The sequence below is a fragment of the Odocoileus virginianus genome, chromosome 25, assembly GCF_023699985.2.
Source record: "Odocoileus virginianus isolate 20LAN1187 ecotype Illinois chromosome 25, Ovbor_1.2, whole genome shotgun sequence".
In the NCBI taxonomy this organism is placed as follows: Eukaryota; Metazoa; Chordata; class Mammalia; order Artiodactyla; family Cervidae; genus Odocoileus; species Odocoileus virginianus.
Window position 1 is genome coordinate 21,023,912 of NC_069698.1, and position 24,871 is coordinate 21,048,782.

Consider the following 24,871-nt stretch of genomic DNA (forward strand, 5'->3'; position numbering starts at 1 on the left):
CATGCTAAGTCACTTCAGACATGTCAGACTCTTTACAACCCATGGACTGTAGCCCACCAGGTTCCTCTGTCCACGGTATTTTCCAGGCAAGAATACTGGAGTAGGCTGACATGCCCTCCTCAAAAATAAAGTTACAAACAAAAAAATAATCAAAGCTTCCAAGCTCATCTGTATTCAATCTCTCCTACTATAAACAGAATTTTATTTTTTATTCTATTTTATTGAAACAAGTAGAATCAAAGTAGAACTGATCAAGTACAAGAAGTGGTCCCAGAAAATAGTAGATATATACAGTCAAGACTTCAGTTCCTCTAGAAACAAAGTAATTCTCTCTAAAAGCCCAAAATAAGAAAGGAAACTCTTTAGAAATACAAATTTGTAATATAACATGCTAAAAAGAAAAAGGATTAATTGTATTATTTATTTGCCTGTTAACTAGAATGGAAATAAAAGCCTCAAGAAGGTAAAGACCAAGACTGTAAATTGACCATTTAACTCCTTGTATTATTATGGTAATGAATCTAGCAGCTTTTTGGCTATTAAAGGTACATAATGCGTTTCTTAATTTTAGTTATTAACCTAATTGATCTCATTTAAACACAATTTCAACACTGAATCTTCCTAAGTCATTCCCTTCATCCCTTCCTCCCTCCCTTCCTCTCTCTCTCTCTCTCTTTTTTTCCTTACCAGGTTTCTCACAAATTCTCACACTGAATTTGTTTAGGCTCACAAGCAGGAGGTCTTCTATAATTTAGACTATCTACTGTTTTAAAAGTTGATGCCTGTGTATGTGTGAATAGTTACTTCTTGTATAAGCAAACTATGGTATGGTTACACAATAAAAATACTAAAAAATTATTATTGATAGCATAAAATTTCATGGCTCAATGATTGTGTATATTTATACCTTACAACACGCATACACGTAACACTTAAAACCTGGGCTCTTATTTATCCATATTGGCAGTTCAATGTCACAGCACTAAAATGTTTTCTCAAAACACTCATTATTTTGAAATATTCTAATCTGTCTCTTGTGTTTTCATTTTCAATAACAGTTGATTTTTACATAATTGTGTCAATATCACACACAGAAAATGAATGTTTAGTTATTTTCTTATTTTCTGTGCTTTTACATAGTTCTTTCTGTTAGTGGATGTAACATATTCTTACTGAGAATTAAACAAAATATGACTCATACAATCTGTTCATCTAAAGACTGAATCAGAAAAATAAAATATTATTGTTTTAAGGGGATTTGTATAAAATAGTAAGATGAATTGGAATTTCCATTTAAAAAAGAGAGTGACTTTTTTCACTGCTCGGGTGTAACACATGCTATTACCTGTTATTTGTAATTTGAAACCACTTGTGGTACACAGTGAAAAGTCTATATTTTCTTAAATTTCAAGTTTAAATAAATTCTTTTCCGTATATGACATTAAAATTTAAGATTAATATTTTATAAAGCAATGAATGCTCCTATGACATATTTTATAGGCTGAGTCCTACTAAACTGTATGCCATAGTGTTACAGAATTAAAACATTTAGCTCTAGGAACATAATTCCTCATCCAATGTGTTCTCATTATGCTCCTTAACACTATGTGCTTAGTGCTTATGTCTTATTTCTCATCAAACTTGCCTTTCGACAATAACACAGAATTTTTATTTCAAGTGTAGTCATAACTTCCCAAGTGCAGGAATACATACTTACTCTTGTCAGTCGCCACAGAAAACAATGACATCTCTTCTGCTCTGGGAATCCAAAAGCTGTTCCTCTATTGAGGCCAGTCTTTGCAATTGCTCATAATAGGAACATTGTAAAATTGTACGGAATTTCTACATTTATGTCCCACAAACTCTAGACTCATCACCTTTTTACTTTTCCAATTCTTCTTTCTATTTTCCCTCATTTGCATCTACAGAATTTCCACATCATGCATACTGCACATGTGGACTTATGTACAGTCAAGATCTGTTGTCTCTGGAAGTATTTACTGAGATCCTTTAATCACTATTCATAGGTGTTTAGGAAGACCACACCCAACCTGACCAGTTTGCTCTAATTTTCATGCAAACTGGTATTAAATGTCGCTCTTCACTTTTCATTCTTCATTTCATCCCTGAGGAATGTTCTGCATCCCTAGAGGAACGTTCAGTATTATCATCAGTTAGTTTTAATTAACTTCACATACTTGAATGATAGTATGTGAGATGCTAGAAAAAATAATTTAAATAGATCTGGCCTCTGCCTTCTAGCCATTAACATATTAAACCATGACAGATGAGTTTTTATTTTTAATTGCCATAAAGTATAATATTTGTCATGTAAACCTTTATTTAATTGTGTTCCTCCACGAAGATGAAGTTTGCTTAATAATGTACGCTGAAATGTGATAAACAGCTAAGTATATACTTTCTGGGCATTTATATGTAATAGTTCCATTTTGGACCCCCAGGGGAGTGAAAAGGACTTTGGAAGCTAACAATTGGCATCTTATAGCTCACCTGAAATAATCTCAACAGTCATAAACAATTCTCTAGAATCTAAAGAATAATCAGATAAAGTCACTCTATGCTTGAGGGGTGGAAAAAGAAAAGGTAAGTTTATTCTATGACCAGCTCTAAAGGAGGACAGAGACTAATATGTCTAGCAATTACAGAAATTAGCATGATTAACCACATGTCTTTATAATAGCAGGTCTAGTTCTGCTTTAATACTTGTGCTTTGTAGGTAAAAATTATCAGCATACACATTACTGAATTGTCCCCAGTCCCAAAAGAATCTAATTCAGAACCCTCTTCAGAATATTTAAAGTGTCTGTTGCTCAGTCATGTCTGAATCTTTTCAATCCCCTGAACTGTAGCCCAACAAGCTCCTCTGAACATGGAATTCTCCAGGGAAGAATACTGGAGTGGGTTGCCATTTCCTTCTCAAGGTTATCTTCCTAACTCAGGGATCAAACCTAGATCTGTTGCATTGCAGGCAGATTCTTTACCATCTGAGCCACCAGGGAAATCCTCAGAATATTTAGAACAAACCTAAATTCTCTAACAAATCTCTCCTAACTTTTTCTTATATACACCCAAAGATTAAAATCGTTTTCTGTATGATTTTTCTAGACTGTTGGTAGGTTTCTGGTGATCTCTGGCTGGTGATCTTTAACATTCTTTATGACAATTTTTATTATTTTTCTTTTACTATGTGTTGAAAATTGCAGCTAGCCTAATAAACACAAGTATTTTTAAACAGTCTTATTTGGCTTTGTATAAAGGTGAAAATAAAGTTTAAATTGACATACTGATGATCAGGGTATTCTTGATATACTGAATACATAACATTTCATATTATAAAAGATATATTAATTAAGTAAGAAGACATAGTAAAATGAAGGAACTATAGAATGAATGCTAATGTTTCCCCAAAGTTCCATACAGTCTGCAAAAATAAGACTGGAAGCTGACTGTGGCTCAGATCATGAACTCTTTAATGCAAAATTCAGACTTAAATATAAGAAAGTAGGGAAAGCCACTAGAAGATTCAGGTGTGACCTAAATAAAAGCACTTATGATTATACCGTGGAAGTGACAACTAGATTCAAGGGATGAGATCTGATTGACAGAGTGCCTGAAGAACTATGGATGGAGGTTCATGACATTGTACAGGAGGCGGTGATCAAGACCATCCCCAAGAAAAAGAAACACAAATAGGCAAAATGGTTGTGTGACGAGGCCTTATAAACAGCTGAGAAAAGAAGCTAAAAGCAAAGGAGAAAAATAAAAATATACCCATTTGAATGCAGAGTTCCAAAGAATAGCAAGGAGAGATAAGAAAGTCTTCTTCAGCAATCAATGTAAAGAAATAGAGGGAAAAGACAGAATGGGAAAGACTAGGTAGAGATCTCTTCAAGAAAATTAAAACACCAAGGGAGCATTCCATTTAAAGACGGGAACAATAAAGGACAGAAATGGTAGGGACCTAACAGAAGCAGAAGATATTAAGAGGGGGCAAGAATACACAGAAGAACTATACAAAAAAGATCTTCCACAAACGGAGACCAAAAGAAAGCAGGAGTCGCAATACTCATATCAGATAAAATAGACTTTCAAATAAAGGAGGTGAAAAGAGACAAAGAAGGACACTACATAATGATCAAAGGATCAATCCAAGAAGAAGATATAACAATTATAAATATATATGCACCCAATATAGGAGCACCACAATATGTACGACAAATACTAACGAGTATGAAAGAGGAAATTAATAGTAACACAATAATAGTGGGAGACTTTACTACCCCACTCACAACTATGGATAGATCAACTAAACAGAAAATTAACAAGGAAACACAAACCTTAAATGACACAATGGACCAGCTAGACCTAATTAATATCTATAGGACATTTCACCCCAAAACAATCAACTTCACCTCTTTCTCAAGTGCACACGGAACCTTCTCCAGAATAGATCACATTCTGGGCCATAAATCTGGTCTTGGAAAATTCAAAAAAATTGAAATCATTCCAGTCATCTCTTCTGACCACAGTGCAGTAAGGTTAGATCTCAATTACAGAAAAAAAAATTGTTAAAAATTCAAACATATGGAGGCTAAATAACATGCTTCTGAATAACCAACAAATCATAAAAGGAATCAAAAAAGAAATCAAAATATGCATAGAAATGAATGAAAATGAAAACACAACAACCCAAAACCTATGGGACACTGTAAAAGCAGTGCTAAGGGGAAGATTCATAGCATTACAGGCTTACTTCAAGAAACAAGAAAAAAGCCAAATAAATAACCTAAATCTACATCTAAAGCAATTAGAGAAGGAAGAAATGAAGAACCCCAGGGTTAGTAGAAGGAAAGAAACCTTAAAAATTAGGGCAGAAATAAATGCGAAAGAAACTAAAGAGACCATAGCAAAAATCAACAAAGCTAAAAGCTGGTTTTTTGAAAAAATAAACAAAATTGACAAAGCATTAGCAAGACTTATTAAGAAACAAAGAGAGAAGAACCAAATTAATAAAATTAGAAATGAAAATGGAGAGATCACAACAGAAAACACTGAAATACAAAGGATCATAAGAGACTACTACCAGCAGCTCTATGCCAATAAAATGGACAACTTGGAAGAAATGGACAAATTCTTAGAGAAGTATAACTTTCTGAAACTGAACCAGGAAGAAATAGAAGATCTTAACAGAGCCATCACAAGCAAGGAAATCGAAACTGTAATCAGAAATCTTCCATCAAACAAAAGCCCAGGACCAGATGGCTTCACAGCTGAATTCTACCAAAAATTTAGAGAAGAGCTAACACCTATCTCACTCAAACTCTTCCAGAAAATTGCAGAAGAAGGTAAACTTCCAAACTCATTCTATGAGGCCACCATCACCCTAATTCCAAAACCAGACAAAGATGCCACAAAAAAAGAAAACTACAGGCTAATATCACTGATGAACATAGATGCAAAAATCCTTAACAAAATTCTAGCAAACAGAATCCAACAACATATTAAAAAAATCATACACCATAACCAAGTGGGCTTTATCCCAGGAATGCAAGAATTCTTTAATATCCACAAATCAACCAATGTAATACACCACATTAACAAATTGAAAGATAAAAACCATATGATTATCTCAATAGATGCAGAAAAAGCCTCTGACAACATTCAACATCCATTTATGATTAAAACTCTCCAGAAAGCAGGAATAGAAGGAACATACCTCAACATAATAAAAGCTATATATGACAAACCCACAGCAAGCATTACCCTCAATGGTGAAAAATTGAAAGCATTTACCCTGAAATCAGGAACAAGACAAGGGTGCCCACTCTCACCACTACTATTCAACATAGTTTTGGAAGTGTTGGCCACACCAATCAGAGCAGAAAAAGAAGTAAAAGGAATCCAGATAGGAAAAGAAGAAGTGAAACTCTCTCTGTTTGCAAATGACATGATCCTCTACATAGAAAACCCTAAAGACTCTACCAGAAAATTACTAGAGCTAATCAATGAATATAGTAAAGTTGCAGGATATAAAATTAACACACAGAAATCCCTTGCATTCCTATACACTAACAATGAGAAAACAGAGAAATTAAGGAAACAATACCACTCACCATTGCAACAAAAAGAATAAAATACTTAGGAGTATATCTACCTAAAGAAACAAAAGGCCTATACATAGAAAACTATAAAACACTGATGAAAGAAATCAAAGAGGGCACAAACAGATGGAGAAACATACCGTGTTCATGGATTGGAAGAATCAATATTGTCAAAATGGCTATTCTACCCAAAGCAATCTATAGATTCAATGCAATCCCTATCAAGCTACCAACGGTATTTTTCAAAGAACTAGAACAAATAATTTCACAATTTGTATGGAAATACAAAAAACCTCGAATAGCCAAAGTAACCTTGAGAAAGAAGAATGGAACTGGAGGAATCAACCTGCCTGACTTCAGACTCTACTACAAAGCCACAGTCATCAAGACAGTATGGTACTGGCACAAAGACAGAAATATAGATCAATGGAACAGAATAGAAAGCCCAGAGATAAATTCATGAACCTATGGACACCTTATCTTTGACAAAGGAGGGAAGGATATACAATGGAAAAAAGACAACCTCTTTAACAAGTGGTGCTGGGAAAACTGGTCAACCACTTGTAAAAGAATGAAACTAGAACACTGTCTAACACCATACACAAAAATAAACTCAAAATGGATTAAAGATCTAAATGTAAGACCAGAAACTATCAAACTCCTAGAGAAGAACATAGGCAAAACACTCTCCGACATAAATCACAGCAGGATCCTCTATGACCCACCTCCCAGAATATTGGAAACAAAAGCAAAAGTAAACAAATGGGACCTAATGAAACTTAAAAGCTTTTGCACAACAAAGGAAACTATAAGCAAGGTGAAAAGACAGCCCTCAGATTGGGAGAAAATAATAGCAAATGAAGCAACAGACAAAGGATTAATCTGAAAAATATACAAGCAACTCCTGCAGCTCAATTCCAGAAAAATAAATGACCCAATCAAAAAATGGGCCAAAGAACTAAACAGACATTTCTCCAAAGAAGACATACAGATGGCTAACAAACACATGAAAAGATGCTCAACATCACTCATTATCAGAGAAATGCAAATCAAAACCACAATGAGGTACCATTACACGCCAGTCAGGATGGCTGCTATCCAAAAGTCTACAAGCAATAAATGCTGGAGAGGGTGTGGAGAAAAGGGAACCCTCTTACACTGTTGGTGGGAATGCAAACTAGTACAACCACTATGGAGAACAGTGTGGAGATTTCTTAAAAAACTGGAAATGGAACTGCCATATGACCCAGCAATCCCACTTCTGGGCATACACATCGAGGAAACCAGACCTGAAAGAGACACATGCACCCCCAATGTTCATCGCAGCACTGTTTATAATAGCCAGGACATGGAAGCAACCTAGATGCCCATCAGCAGACGAATGGATAAGGAAGCTGTGGTACATATACACCATGGAATATTACTCAGCTGTTAAAAAGATTTCATTTGAATCAGTTCTAATGAGATGGATGAAACTGGAGCCCATTATACAGAATGAAGTAAGCCAGAAAGATACAGAACATTACAGCATACTAACACATATATATGGAATTTAGAAAGATGGTAACGATAACCCTATATGCAAAACAGAAAAGGAGACACAGATGTACAGAACAGACTTTTGGACTCTATGGGAGAAGGTGAGGGTGTGATGTTTTGAGAGAACAGCATGTATATTATCTATAGTGAAACAGATCACCAGCCCAGGGGGGATGCATGAGACAAGTGCTCGGGCCTGCACTGGGAAGACCCAGAGGAATCGGGTAGAGAGAGAGGTTGTGGGGGGGGGAGGGGATCGGGATGGGGAATACATGTAACTCCATGGATGATTCATATCAATGTATGACAAAGCCCACAGCAATGTTGTGAAGTAATTAGCCTCCAACTAATAAAAATAAATGAAAAAATATATAAAAAAATGAAAATAAAAAAAAGATCTTCATGACTCAGATAACCATGATGATGTAATCACTCACCTCGAGCCAGACATCCTGGAGTAGGAAGTGGGCCTTAGGAATCATCACTATAAACAAAACTAGTGAAGGTGATGGAATTCCACTTGAGCTATTTTAAATCCTAAAATATGATGCAGTGCAAGTGCTGCACTCAATATGGCAGCCAATTTGGAAAACTCAGGAGTGGCCACAGGACTGGAAAAGGTCACTTTTCATTCCAGTCCCAAAGAAAGGCAATGCCAAAGAATGTTCAAACAATTGCACAATTGCACTCATCTCACACACTAGCAAAAATGTTCAAAATTCTCCAAGCCAGGCATCAACAGCACTTGAACCATGAACTTCCAGATGTTCAAGCTGGTTTTAGAAAAGGCAGAGGGACCTGAGATTAAATTGCCAGCATCCTTTGGATCATAGAAAAATCACAAGACTTCCAGAAAAAGAAAATATCTATTTCTGCTTTATTGACTGCGCCAAATCCTTTGACTGTGTAGATCACAACAAACTAAGGAAAATTCCTAAAGAGATGCAAATACCAGACCACCTGACATGCCTCCTGAGAAATCTATATGCAGGTCAAAAAGCAACAGTTAGAACTGGCCATGGTACAACAGACTGATTCCAAATCAGGAAAGGAGAACATTAAGGCTGTATATTGTCACCCTGCTTTTTTAACTTATATGCAGAGTGCATCATGAGAAATGCCAGGCTGGATGAAGCACAAGCTGGAATCAAGATTTCTGGGAGAAATATCAATAATCTCAGATATGCAGATGACAGCATGCTTATGGCAGGAAGCGAAGAACTAAAGAGCCTCTTGATGAAAGTGGAAGAGGAATGTGAAAATGTTGGCTTAAAACTCAACATTCAGAAAACTAAGATCATGGCATCCAGTCCCATCACTTCATGGCAAATAGATGGGGAAATAATGGAAACTAAATGAAAGAATTTAATTTTTGTGGTTCCAAAATCCCTGCAGATGGTGATTGCAGCCATGAAATTAAAAGACTCTTGCTCCTTGGAAGAAAAGCTATGACCAACCTAGACAGCATACTAAAAAGCAGAAACTTCTTTACAAACAAAGTTTCATCTGGTCAAAGCTATGGTTTTTTCAGTAGTCGTGTATGGATGTCAGAGTTGAACTATAAAGAAAGCTGAGTGCTGAAGAATTGATGCTTTTGAACTATGGTGTTGGAGAAGACTCTTGAAAGCCCCTTGGACTGCAAGGAGATCCAACCAGTCCATCCTAAAGGAAATCAGTCCTGAATATTCATTAGAAGGATGGATACTGAAGCTGAAACTCCAATACTTTGGCCACCTGTTGGGAAGAACTGACTCATTTGAAAAGACCTTGATTCTGGGAAAGATTGAAGGTGGGATGAGAAGTGGACAACAGAGGATGAGATGGTTGGATGGCATCACCTACTCGATGGACATGAATTTGAGTAAACCCCGGGAGTTGGTGATGGACAGGGAAGTCTGGTGTGCTACAGTCCATGAAGTCACAAAGAGTTGGACACGACTGAGCAACTGAACTGAAATGAACTGAAAGTTTACATGCGGAAACCTAATCCCCAATGTGATGTTATTAGAAGGTAAGGACTTTGGATGCTCATGACTGGGATTAGCATCCTTACAAAAGAGATCCCAGAGATTCTTCTGCCATGTGCCTGATAGAAGATGGTCGACTACGAGACAAGGTCAGGATCCTCACCAGACACTGGATGTGCCTGCTCCTTGATCTTCAATTTTTGGTCCTCAGAATTATGGGAAATAAATTTCTATTTCTTATAAAACACCCAAACAATAGTATTTTTTTTTTTTACAGCAGCCTGAACCAACTAGAAAAAAAGACAATTGATATTTATCTAAGGCTTGATGAATGCCATAAACTTCAGTTGTCTAGTTTGGTCCTCACAGAAATTCTCTAATTTATAATCAAAGCTCAAGCACTTTCAGTAATTGTCACAAGGTCTCACTGAAAATAAATGTTGAAATTTGGAAATAATCTCAATTTGGGTTCTAAAACATGCTTTTCTTCAAATCCACTTCAATGAGAACAGGAGGAAAATTTATGAAACTAATATATTTGAAAGTAGTCTTAAATTTTTAATGTTAATAGCTATTAAAACAAGAATAAATAAAATAATATGAGCAATAATTAAAAATAATTATCTGATTGATATTTTCTGTTACAAATTTAAAAACATCTCATCCTCCTGATAGTTCTCTGAACTTTTCTCATGATACTGTCTACTTTATTCTCTACTCGGGTCTTGCTGATATCCTTGCTATTTCTAGAAACATAAAAACAACACACACTTCCCTGTATCAGGACATTTGTACTTGCCCTTCTCTGTTAATTTTGTGTATATGTATTTATTTAAACAGTTAAACATACTAATTCAGTTAAAATATTTTTATTTAAATATATTTATGTATATATTATACATAAATAAATTTTATATATAATATAATGTATTCATATAAATATTTAGAATAGTATATTTAAATGACATGTTAATACTATATAATATTATGATATAGTATATAATGACATAATTTGATGTGATATTATATGTGACAAATTATATATTTGTATATAAATGCAATATATATATGTTACATACTAATACAAACACACATTTGCTATCCTTGACTTCCATTCTAATTGCACTCATCACTTTCCTCCTTTTTTTTTTTCCCTCACACTTAATACATATCATTCTATATGTTGTATTTATTTTGCCTTTCTGTCACTTCTACCTAGAACAGATGCTATAGGGAACTGGAATTTGTTGCTGTTTGTGATTGTGGTGATTTTGACACTTAGAGACAATCTCAACATGTTTTGTTAAAGTTGCACTTTTTTGATCACCTCTGTAATCCCAGTGCCCAAAGGAATACCTGTTTCATAGTAGGTACTTGATATATTCTTATTAAGTAAATAAACGAAAACAAAATATGAGACATATTAGAAGACTAGTACCTAGACAACTTTTAAGATTTAACGTAATTTCATACCACACACACACGCAAATCTTAAACTCAAACTATAATTTATCACAGATAACAAACTCCATTAAAACAAAACTCAAATATTGGAAAAAATAAAGTAATAGGATTCAGAAACATAATTATTTGTGCTATACTTTTCAACTTTGTTATATATTTCAATTCATCCCTTTTCATTTTAATAAATATTTATAGATCACCTGCTATATCCCAAGGATACTGCTAACTACCAAAGTGTCATGGTCGTAAGTTGACCATTTGCTAGTTGTGTGAACTTGGCCAAGTGGTTCAATCACTATAATCTTCAGTGATCTTACTCATAAATTGAGTAAAGAGAGTGGTAAGTGTTCATCAGGCTGTTATGCTGATGCCCTAACATAAGATAATACGAGTTAAGGTAAGGCCAGCAAAGCATTTCAGTACTGCCCAGGCTCACCAGAGTCATCCAATTTATGTTCTTATCACTGTGAACAATAATTATGTTGATAAAGAAAACATAATAGATACATCCCTGTGTTCATAAAGACTTAGTATATTTTTAAAAATAGAAAAAAATGTTAATTTTAAAAGAACAGATGTGAAGCCATATTTGCATATAATAATGTTATATTTGGAAAGTTCATCAAGGCTTTCTCAGATTTCCACCTAACACTGACTGTCAAAATTCCTGATCTTCCTGGCCAACAATGGGAAGATAACTAGGAATGTTAACCTTTTGATATCTCCTTTCTTTTTCTACTTTGTCAAGAATGGTCAAGGACTCCTTTCCTTTGAGTGTGGTTAATACTATGGAGGTTGATTTTACTTCATTTGGCTGTAGATTTTGCTGCACACTTGCTGTAACTTCCAGGTAATTTTAAAATAATTTTCAATGTAGATGCGGAGATTTGCCCCCACGATAGAGAGTTATGGAACAGCATTTACTTACAGTGTATTTCTAGCACCTGCATGGCCACCTGAGGGGTGGCATTGAGAGATTCATGGTCTACTCTGCAGATGACTGCCACGCCATCATCACTTCTGTCCACTCGGAAATCCAGTGTGCTGCTGACAGTGAACGTCTTGCGATTTGCATCCTCTTCCTTTAAATATTTTACATCTGAAAATAAAATATAAAATTTAAAATTCTGTGAAATTCTCTTTGAAATGTAGCAGGTCTCATTTATTCAAGACACCTACTGGAAGTGTTTTCTCCTTATCTTTATCCAATCATAAAAAGAAAATATTTGTTAGTTTGACATTTAACCCATTTTGAGTAAACAGAAATAAAACTACTTCAGATATATATTTTAAAAGTTAAACACAGAAATAAAAGGGCAAATCATAGCCCCCTTTTTAATACTATATTAGAAAAATCAGGCCGTTTTACAATATTAATCTCTTTTCTTTAGATTTAGATAATACTAAAAGATAATCTTGATTTTCTGAACCACAAGCACAATGAGAAGGGCCACGTGGGTATGCCTAAAAGGAAGGACAATGTATTTGAGCGATGATTTTTAACATGAACAATGTGAGGTCAACATAATTGCTAAAACATACCTAAGATGAGAAAGTTGTTATCTTTGGTAGAGAAGGAGGACAGTCATGTGAACATTTTGAACATTCAAATATCTGTCTCTCTCTATATATATTTGATATGAAATTTCTGTTGAGATAAATGCTTTTCACTTAGCTGAAGAATTTGTTTCAGCCTGATGAGAACACTTCCCTCAAGATGTGAATTGACATATCAGTATTTAAACTTATTGTGCACTGATTTCAGATTTAACATTAAATGGTGCACTTAGGGATTATTTGTTCTTTATGGAAAAGAGATTTGACAAGACTTTCATTTAATTTGAAATTTCTCAAATGTAAAGTAGCTGATAAGAAGAGGGTAATTTTAATGGATTAGAAATCAAAATGATAGTCTAAGGTTAAAATATCACATTAACAAGATCTTAAATATAGTTGAAGGAGAAAGCTGTTCCAATTTCTTAGTGTTTCAACTTAAGTGGACAGTGATATTTTTAGGAAAAGTGTTCTTTTGCATAAAATATTTGATTCTAGCATGTATTAAATATTTTAAAGCTATTTAAAAATATATCAATGATAACAAATTAACATAAATTCAGCATTTCTACTGTTGTGCTCTATGCAAAGATTTGACTTGGAAATGATATTGAATTTTATGTATTTGATGGGAAGATATTTGCATGGTCCATTGTGTTTTACTTATTTCCAGGGAAGAATGTCTTTATCTTGGAATACATGTATATCCATGGTTCATTCATGTCAATGTATGACAAAAACCACTACAATATTGTGAAGTAATTAGCCTCCAACTAATAAAAATAAATAAATAAATAAAAAACAAAAAAATTAAAAATAAAGTAAAATTAGTAAAGGAAGCACTTAGTTGCTCAGTCATGTCCGACTCTTTGCAACCCCACGGACTGTAGTCTGCCAGGCTCCTCTGCCCATGAGGATTCTCCAGGTAAGAGTAATGGAGTGGGTTGCCATTCCCTCCTCCAGGGGATCTTCCCAACACAGGGATGGGACCTAGGTCTCCTGCATTGCAGCATTGCAGGTGGGTAATTTAATGTCTGAACCACCAGGAAAGCCATAATAAAGGATAAGCCTAGATAAACATTCCATGTCTTGTTTGGAAAATGTCTGTTTAGGATTTTGTTCAGAAGTATCTAAGTTGGGATTTTTACCACAAAAAGCTCTATGAAATTTCGGCAGTTTTTGAGAAGAAGAAGAATTTCTAACATTTGGAAAGGAAAGAAGGAGCATAGTACCTCAACTCTTTTTTAACTGTAAATTAATCATATATGGTATAGGGATTTCCATCAACATGTGTCTTATGAAATATCTCATTTTTGTTAACCAAAATCATTTCTGAGATTTTTGCATTTGAAAATTAGATTCAACTTCAGTTAAAAAATATTAGAGTGAAAGATGAAACGATCTTCTTTTAGTCAAAATATGTCAAGATAATACAGATGTATTTATAGTTCTTTGGTATATTAAAAAAATGAGGCTCTCTTACTTTTCAGTGTCTCATAAATTTATACAAAATGTTGCCTCATTTTTATATTTTGTATCCTTGCCTATAAATCTACGCCCATGTTTTTTGTTGAAAGCTCCAAGCAGTAGAAATTTAAGAAAATTTAGATCTCTTGACAAAATACTTGCATAATTATGTTACACGATATGTGAGAAATTATTCCAAAATATTGCTTATATTCTTTAATTTTAATAACAGCTGCATTTTAAGAACCCACACATCTGCTTCCTTCAGCTATATTCTTCACAAAAATATCATTTTATGTAATATTAATTGGACACATAAAATCTGATAGCAGTTGTATATAACATAAAATATTAATGAGCATCATTCAAACAGAATAAATAAAAGTATAATTTGTTGCTTTTAATATTAGTTCATGTGACATCTTATAGGGTTACTAGAAGGCATAAGATAAACAGGAAAAAGAACTGAGAAGAGCCAGTTGTAATATCTTTGCCCATATTTCTGCTGACATCCTTCTCACCAAACAGGAAATAGCACTTAAAATTTATTTTCATTTTGCTTTCTAGCTTTATAAAGTAACTGATGTATTACATAGTTACAGAATTAATAGAAATTTCTTTATATGGCACAGTTAATCTGATGATTCCATATATATTCTTGTTTCATGTTCTGTATTGTTTTAGAGAGTTTCTATTTTTTTCTTCTTTGGCAAGTAAGTCACAGCATTACTTCATCGCTTTGTGATCTAAAACAGTGTTTCTCAAAAATGGAATGTGCATCTGAATCATATTTGAATCTTGTCAAAATGCAAATTCTGATTCAATAGTGGTGAGGTAGAGCCTGAGAGTCTGTTGCTGGCCTACAGAATTATTTTCAAGAGCAAGGGTATAATGTATACATCATCACTGTAGGGGATAAGACCAAAGGTGAGTGAATACTGGAACTAACTTTACTCACTTCTCTCCCTCTCTCTCTTTTTATTGCGACTCTTTGTAAGCTTAACATTCCTTTACTATTTCAACATATATTTCTCCTTTATTTACATTTTTGAAAATAGCCATGTCATGTATTATATAATGTGTTGGTTCAATGGCCAGTGAAACAAAGGGCAAACATTAAACACAGGAATTTGTAGGATTACTTTCCATTATAATCCTTGAAGTCACCCCTTTATCTTTTTCCAAAGGAGATTATGGACATGTGAGCACTTGCTCTCAAGTAATCAGAAATGTGATTGCTTTTGGTTGGTGGTGGTTATGTAACTGAGGAGGATCCCATGGGCTGGGGAGGTGGGGTAGCAGGTCTTCCTTTGTAGCCTCTGCTTTATCTCCTTTCTGAAGTACCCAGATAACAGTATTTGATGCAAATGTTCTGAATTCTTTTGCAGACGTAAACTCCTACCCACCTCAATCAAATGGAAGACATTAACTATTTGATGACCCAGAGCACATCAGTCAGTTCAGTTCAGTGGCTCAGTCATGTCTGACTCTTTGCAACCATGGACTGCAGCACACCAGGCTTCCCTTGTCCATCACCAACTCCCAGAGCTTGCTCAAACTCATGTCCATCAAGTCAGTGATGCCATCCAATCGTCTCATCCTCTGTTATCCCCTTCTCCTCCTGCCTTCAAACTTTCCTAGAATTAGGGTCTTTTCTAATGAGTCAACCCTTCACATCAGATGGCCAAAGTATTGGAGCTTCAGCTTCAGCATCAGTCCTTCCAATGAATGTTCAGGATTGATTTCCTTTAGAGATTGACTGGTTATATCTCCTTGCAGTTCAAGGGACTCTCAAGAGTCTTCTCCAACATCACAGTTCAAGAGTACATAAGGACTGATATTTGCTGAATCCTGGGGGAGCTTGAGGCTTTTTAGAACAAAGCCACCTCATCTCCTTTCATGACCATGCAATAAAAATGTCTCAGCTCCAAACTCTGACATTTTAGTTTGTTTGACCTCACTGTGTGCCACTGTTGAGCATAGGAACTTAGTTGCAAATTGTCTCATTATACTACTGTGTTTATACTGCATGCTTTAGAAATCTTCTATAAAGAACTGTTTTTAAATATCTGCCTGAAAATTCCTCAAGTATGCTTCCCAATGAAAGTTATTTTCTTGAAACCTTCATGGTGAAGTCTAAAGTAAAGATTCTCTCTCAATATTTATAGTATGTATCTGTATAAGAGAGCTGGATCATAAAGAAGGCTGAGTGCCAAAGAATTGATGCTTTTGAATTGTGGTGCTGGAGAAGATTCTTAAGAGTCCTTTGGACTATAAGGGGATCAAACCTGTCAATCCTAAAGGAAATCAACCCTGAATATTTGAAACTTGAAACTAACACAACATTGTAAATCAGCTATATTTAAATACTAGTTTAAAAATTAAATCAATAAAAAACCTGAGTCGAGTTATCTAGGGAATGAAACAAAAGGTTATCTGGACATTTTTACATTTAAATCTCTTTAAAACAGTCAGATCTCAGGAGATAACTCTAGATCCATTTTTTTCCCCAGATTTATAATATTAGGTTGCATGCATGCTAAGTCACTTCAGTTGTGTCTGACTCTTTGTGACCCTACGGACCTTGACCTGCCGGGCTCCTCTGTCCCTGGGATTCTCCAGCAAAGAACATTGGAGTGGGTTGCTATGCTCTCCTCCAGGAGATCTTCCTGACCCAGAGATTGAACCCATGTTTCCTGCATGGACAGGTGGGTTCTTTACCACTAGCACAGCCTGGGAAGCCCTAATATTAGGTTACCTGCCTCTGCATCTGGAGCTTCTGGCCACCTTTGTACTAGACTTTTAGAAGTATCCTTCTAAGGTGAAGTTTCTTCAGATGTTACTTTGCCTCCACAATGATTCCAATCACCCTGAGTGTTGTAATCTGAACTTTTGTGATGTATTTCCTTTCTGCTCGTGACTTTGATTCCCTTTAAACAGATCAAGAACAAATATAACCCCAGTTTTATAAAAGGAAATCCTGTCCTGAATCCTAGGTTAGCCCTTTCTTTCAGACCTGCACCTGAAAGAGGACCAGTTTCCTTTTGAAAGATTGCAAAGCCAATAAGCAACACTTGGAACAAGGTTGGGATTTAAATGTAGCTCTGCCTTGTAGCCAATACTAGAAGGATCATACCTTCTCATAACTGGGATAAAGCTCTTGGAATTCTGTAATATATTTTGTGACTTCTCCACAACTATTTGGGCTTTGAATTTTGGGGTCATGAGCAAAGTTGCAAGATCTTAGTGTATACCCCAAATTTCTATGCTTATGTAGAATATGAACTCTGTTATTATTTTCAGAGTCTGTGTTTGTAGGTGTTTTTCCAAGAATCAAATGGCAGTTTCAACAAGAGATTTCAATAAATTTATTCTGAATCCATACATTGTTATTAATGGTGCTTTAAATGACACCATTGTTAGTAAGCTGAAAGGTGATCTTCTTGCCATACAGGAGAGACAATGCGACATTAAAAAATAAGATAACTTGTTTTTATTGTCAAAAACTTGGAGTGACCATATTGGACAAATGGATATGTTATATAATTCTTGTTTAAATGAATTTGTATAGATCAAAATTTATAAAAGTGAACACATCATTTTTAGAAGGCAATCAACTCTCTTCATTTAAAAAAAAATGACATAATGTAACTATATCTAGTTAACTCAGTCAGTAACATAGATGCATATTTTAGAACTAATTTGTCTTGAAGGGATTGTTGGTACTTTTTCTTTTCTTATGGCTTAAGTGTACAACAGAATTTTTTCTTTTTTTTTACAAACCACCTTTTTTTTTTTTAACTATTCAAGTTAAGCATTTGATTTTATATCTACTTCAAACTTTCTTCAGACCAAAAATACTGAGGCCATGTCTTATATGGTAAAACTTTAAAGTCTGGCAACCACTTTCATTTGTTCACTGGAGAAGACTTCAAAACAAATTCTTGAAGCAAATTTCAGTAATGCCTATGAGTATTCCTTCATGCTGAAGAAGGCAATGGCAACCCACTACAGTATTCTTGCCTGGAGAATCCTATGTGCAGAGGAACATGGCAGGCTACAGTCTGTGGGGTCGCAAGAGTCGGACACAACTTAGCGACTAAACTGCTACTACTAAAATTCACATCGGAGAAGGGAATGGCAACCCACTCCAGTATTCTTGTCTGGAGAATTCTGTGGACAGAGGAGCCTGGCAGGCTGCAATCCATGGGGTCACAGAGAGTCAGACACGACTGAGTGACTATCACACACACACACACACGCACACACACACACACACTCCTTCATTCAACCCCAATTAGAATGCAGTAGAGTTTTATAAATCCCTTTTGCAATAGTCTACTTTTATAAGAAGGTGCTACACATAATTCTGGTTTGTAAAGCTGTGGCTCTATCATTCACTAGCAATGCAAAATATTTGTTTCACTTGACAAGGAATTTTATTGAAGCTCAGTTTTTGTTAATAGATTTCAAAAGCTCAGATGAGCAAAATAATATTTACAGGGGATTGATGAAGGGAGCATAATTCATTTATCTAAACATTCTAAAATCACTTTAACTTTATTCAGATGAGTCAAATGTTACAGTCTTTATCAAATTCCTCTTAAGTATTACCCCATAGGTATATATTCAGAGGTGCTATAAAGACCCACTCTATGATATTTGTTGTATATAACTTGATGGTGGTTTAGTCGCTAAGTCATGTCCAACTCTTGCAATCCCATGGACTGTAGCCTTCCAGGCTCCTATGTCCATGGGATTTTCCAGGCAAGAATACTGGAGTGGGTTGTCATTTCCTTCTCCAGGGGATCTTCTGGACCCGGGAATCAAATGCAGATCTCCTGAATTGGAGGTGGATTTCTCCACTGCAGGGAGATTCTTTACCGACTGAACTTATTGTCAAATTATTTCAATACATAGACTTTTGTCTAAAACATGAACTCAGAGACAAATGCTCTTGAGTCTTGGAAACATGAAATGTCAGATCTCTTGTACAAATGGTTTGTGAACATAGTATTTAACTCATCATGTCTCTGTTTTTGTACCATCTAAAGTGTACTAATAAAAGCTTAGCAAATGTGAAAATGTGAACACTTTTATAAGAAGATTGCTTATTGATTTCACTTTAGGTTTTATCTTATTTTTCTACAATAATTTAGCGGTTGTATCATATTCATGTAGTGATTCATTCATATTAACTTTTATTTTATCAGTTTTTTGTATTTATGCAAATCCTTCTATAACACGAGGTATGAGTCACTCTCCCTCAGAAACAGTGGATGTTGTTCAATCATTGCTTGATGGCTCAGAAAATCTAAATTTTTGAATAGAAGATTTCTACTAAGGTTACTTTAGAACATCACTAAGAGGAATACTGCTCAGTTTAGAAGAATTATTAGGAAAGGAGAGTTATCTTCTTTTTAAATTTTTATTTAATTTTTATTTTTAAAGTTTTTGTGATGTGTAACACTTTTTTAAAGTCTTTATTGAATCTGTTACAATATTGCTTCTGGCTTGTTTTATTTTTTATTTCTTTTTGCTTTTCTGGCTGTGAGGCATGTGGGATCTTAGCTCCCTACCAGGGGTTGAATCTGTATCCCCTGCACTGGTAGGTAAAATCCTAACCACTGAATCTCCAGGGAAATCCCCGGAGTCATCTCCCTTGAAGATTATTGAGGTATATAGTCTTAGATCACTTCTCCCCAAGTGATTGCTTATTTCTATATTTAATTCTATATTTATATTTATTTAACTCCCTATTTAGTGGTGTGCACCTTACAAAAATACCAAGAACTGGTTTGCTAAGTCCAGGAAAGGATTCAGCAGAGAAGAGAGTCACCTCCTTCAAAGTTATTAAGGTGAAGACTGAGAGTAATTTAACCTAAATGACTCACTTGTTCTCCATATAAAAACCTTGTGCTTATATCATGTGTTAAACAACATACTAGATTTTGCATGTGAAAACTTAAAGAAAGAAATCCCAGTCTGTTGAGAGAGACAGATATGTAGCTACGGTGTTTAAATATTTTAAAACACTTTTAGTGTGTTCAAAATACCAAAGAGAGAAACAGTTTAAAAATTCATGATAATCAGATACACTCCCTGATCTTTACCCTATCAGATACCTCTTTTGAAAAAAGTATGGTAGACTGACTATTTTAGAAAAAATGGCTACTTAGGAAATTAGTTCTTCATAGTGACAGCCCAAGAGACAGATTAGCTGGTTCTCAAGAAAATCTTAATTTTATTAGTACATTCTTTGAATATCCAGTAGCAATATGAATATTACTTATTATTTCTGTACCACTAATGTGATGAGCTGAAAACCAGAGTTTGCCAGTTTCAGCATAGTTTCTCTCTTTCTGACTTACCCACCTTGTTCATGAGCTTTGATGTATTAATATACTCAGCATAACTTGTGGAACTTATCTTGGGCACTTTAGGCTTAGTTTATACCCTATCAAGTGTTCACAAATAAAACCTCAGAAGAAGGTAGGGTATGGGGAAATAGAAACATTTTTTATATTTAATCCCAGAGCACAATTTTTTATTAGAGACTCCTTAATATTTTATATTTAACAGAATTATAGTAATTAAATCTAAAAGTTATATCAATGTGTGAAAATAAATCTATAACCCTCTATAGTGTCAGTACTTGATGAATTTGAATTCATAATATTTGCCATAATCAGATTTTTGCTTTCTAATAGTAAATCCCTCTCCAATGTAATTTCTTTTGTAGATATTCCTTACCTAGAAATTTCCATACTCTGTAGCATAATTAAATTAGGTGTGGTTAAACCTGAAGAGGCATCTGAGCCCCAGTTAGATGTAATTAAACCTGAAGAGGTACCTGACTACCAGGTGCATAATATCCAGGGTAGAAAGTTGGAAACTTTACTCCCAAACAGAGCCAATGTAGTTAACTAGCCTGTTTCAGAATCTCTCTCATATATCTCAGTGTGATTTAAAACCCTGAAAATTTCAAAGAAATTGAAGTAAAAACACATGCTTGAGCACACACGTATACACACACAGGCACACATATATACCACAGTTAATTTCAGGGAAGCCATGATTTAGCCTATCTAATGAGAGAATATAATTAATGATGTACAGAAAATGTGAGCAAAATAGAGGACGAAGCAGAGAGCAGGGTGTTCTTACAGACGAAAGAAACTAAGTCACTATGAAACCAGTCAATCAGCGAACTACTTATATCCAGGGAATAACCTTTATGGTAATAAATAGATTCCCTTGTGTTCCTTTAACTTGACAGTGGCCAGAAAAAAACCTTAAAATGACTTCTTTTCACTTGAGAGTATGTTGAGTGAACCTCAGTGCCATTAACCAAAAGTTTAGACATGAAAAGTCAACTATCACTTGTAACCTCTTCTAAGAAAAGATTTTATATTTTGTGCACTATATCCTTAGGCTGAGTCAAAAATATAATACCATCTGACTGAAAAATGTTATAAAAATGATTACCCAATTCTAAGCCTGGTGCCTTAAGGTAGGCACTATAAGTGCATAGATTATAATGTCCTTCCTTCTACTGAAGATTGAAAGATTTATTTTGTTTTCTATTAAAAAAGTGTTTTAATGCAGGCCCAAAAGATGATAAAAGATGGCAGAAAAAATTTTAAAAGCCTATACACTAAAGTAAACTCTAAAAGAAAATTTTAAAAAATCTATCCACTGAAATAAATTCTATAAGTAGCAGGCAAGTGTGACTCCTTTGAAACACTTATGTAATTTTCTAGCTATCAAAAATTGAGTTTATGAAATCTTGTAGCATTAAGAAAACATAAGAAAAATAAACATGCTCCTTATCAACCTATTTTGAAAATGAGTCATTTGCATCAGTAGAATATCTGTAATGTGACATCACCCTTCTGAATACAAGTTTCTCTCTACTGTCTACTATCACTGGTTATTTTTCACAGGTTATCTTGTTTACTGAGAAACATGCTATTTTTAAATTCTAACTACACACTGGCATTTTCATAAGGTTCCATACAATTCATGTATTCATAAATAAAGTACTACTTTTCATTTACTTTTCCTTTATTCTGTTGTTATTGTTCAGTCACTAATTTGTGTCTGACTCTTTTCAACCACATGGACAGCAGGATGCTAGGCTCCTCTGTCTCCACTATCTCCCAGAGTCTGCTCGATTCATGTCCACTGGGTCAGTGATGTTATCCAACCATCTTATTCTCTGCCCCTCCTCCCTTCTCCTCTTGACTTCAATCTTTCCCAGCATCAGAGTCTTTTCCAATGTATTGGCTATTCACATCAGATGGCCAAAGTATTGGAGCTTCAGCTTCAGCATCAGTCCTTCCAATGAATATCCAGGGTTGATTTCCTTTAGGATAGCCTGGTTTGATCTTGCTATCCAACAGATTCTCAAGAGTCTTCTCTAGCACTACAATTCAAAAGCATCAATTCTTTGGCCCTCAGCCTTCTTCTGGTCCAACTCTCACATCCATAAATGACTGCTAGAAAAACCATAGCTTGGACTATATGAGCCTTTGTCAGCAAAGTAATGTCTCTTTTTTAATATGCTGTTGAGATGTGTCAGTTTTCCTTTCAAAGAGCAAGGGCCTTTTAATTTCATGGCTGCAGTAACCAACTGCAGTGATTTTAGAGCTCAAGAAAATAAAATCTTTCACTGCTTCCACTTTTCCCCTTCTATTTGCCATGAAGAGATGTGACTGCATGCCATAATCTTAGTTTTTTGAATGTTGAGTTTCAAGCCAGCTTTTCATTCTCCTCTTTCACCCTCATCAAGAGTCTCTTTAGTTCCTCTTCACTTTCTTCCATTAGAGTGGTACTATCTGCATATCTGAGTTTGTTGCTGTTTCTCTCAGCAATCTTGATTTTTACTTGTGATTCATCCAGTCTGGCATTTCACATAATGAACTCTGCATATAAATTAAATAAGCAGGATGGCAATGTACAACCTTGTTGTACTCCTTTCAGTTGTTCCATGTGCAGTTCTGTTGCTTCTTCACCTACATACAGGTTTCTCAGGAGACAGATAAGGTGGTCTGGTATTACTATCTCTTTGAGAATTTTCCAGTTGGCTGTGATCCACACAGTCAAAGGCATTAGCCTAGTCAATGAAATGGAAGTAGATATTTTTCTGGAATTTCCTTTCTTTCTCCATGATCCATTGAATGTTAGCAATTAAATATCTGGTTCCTCTGCTTTATCTAAATCTACCTTATACATCTGGAAGTTCTCAGTTCACATACTGTTGAAACCTAGCTTGAAGGATTTTGACCATTACCTTACTAGCTTGTGAAATGAGTGCAACTGTATAGTAGTTTGAGTATTCTTTGGGGTAGAAATGAAAACTGACCTTTTCCAGTTTTGTGGCCACTTTTAAGATTTCCAAGTTTGCTGACATATTAAGTGCAGCACTTTAACTGTATCATCTTTTAGGATATTAAATAGCTCAGCTGGAATTCTGTCCCCTTCACTAAAGTTGTTGGTATTAATGCTTCCTAAGGCCCATTTGACTCACACTCGAGGATGTCCATTATTCTCTGTTGTTGTTTGGTCGCTCAATTGAGTCCAACTCTTTATGAACCCATGGACTGCAGCATGCCAAGCTTCACTGTCCTTCATATCCCCTGGAATTTGCTCAGACTGATGTCCATTGAGTCAACAATGCCATCCAATCATCTCACCCACTATTGCCCCCTTGTCCCCCTGCCCTTAATCTTGCCCAGCATCAGAATCTTTTCCAATGAGATAGCTCTTTGCATCAGGTGGCCAAAGTATTGGAACTTAAACTTCAGCATCAGTCCTTCCAATGAATATACAGGGTTTATTTTCTTTAGGATTGACTGGTTTGATTTCCTTGCTGTCCAAGGGACTCTCAAGAGCTTCTCCAGCACCACAGCTTGAAAGCATTGATTCTTCAGTGCTCAGCCTTCTTTATGGTCCAACTATCACGTCTATGCATGACTATTCTTTGACTATATTGGCCTTTGCCAGCAAAATGATGTCTGTGCTTTTGTACGCTATTGGATCAAAGAATTAAATAACCACTTTTAGAAAGATTTGATTCATAAATTTCATAAAATATCTTCCTGGGTCCCAAGAAAATAATTTGCTAAAGCTGATGGTAATGAGACCATCTCTCCTTATATGGCACAGAAATCATAAGAAACTGCATTTTCATGAAAAATCTAAAGCTCTTGAATGGGAGAGGCATCTTTCTTAGCACATGAAGAAATCATAAAGTGTCTTTTGAAAAGAACCAGAGGAGATTGTGAGCAGTGATTAAGTCTCTCCATTAGCAGATGTGAGCTAGAAAGCTAGTAGATCTGAATATTTATGTTATTATAGTATCTCGGCATTGTTTGTTGGCTGATAATTCATGGATGAGTGAGAGTTGCACTTTCTTTAACACAAGTTAAAAATGGTGACTAAAAGCATTAATAAGCAATAAAACATTTTTTGTTATTGATATAATTCTCTTTCTTAACAATAAGTCAAAGATATCATTATATACATGCTGGAACTTCTCTTTCCATTCCCAGAACCACATATACTAGCACTGAATTTCTGTTGCTATTTTACTTAAAATAACTTCTGACATTAAAACTAGCAGAACTATTAATCTAAAATATTTTGCCAAAGTGAGTATGAATATATTTTACACTTAATCATGTTCATCTTCTTAAATTTATTATACTTTATAATCTTAAAACAAATAAGCAAAGAAAATTAAAACACCATTTA

At 35.0% G+C, this 24,871-nt stretch overlaps 1 protein-coding gene across 3 annotated transcripts in view; it reads right to left on the bottom strand.

Annotated features, from left to right (window-relative positions):
* CADM2 (cell adhesion molecule 2) overlaps positions 1-24,871 on the bottom strand; it is a 1,205,421-nt gene that overhangs the window by 145,020 nt on the left and 1,035,530 nt on the right. For all 3 annotated transcript variants that reach the window (XM_070455054.1, XM_070455053.1, XM_070455055.1), the window contains one exon: positions 12,021-12,191. In XM_070455054.1, coding sequence (XP_070311155.1) covers positions 12,021-12,191 — 171 coding nt within the window. The remainder of the gene's footprint in view (positions 1-12,020; positions 12,192-24,871) is intronic.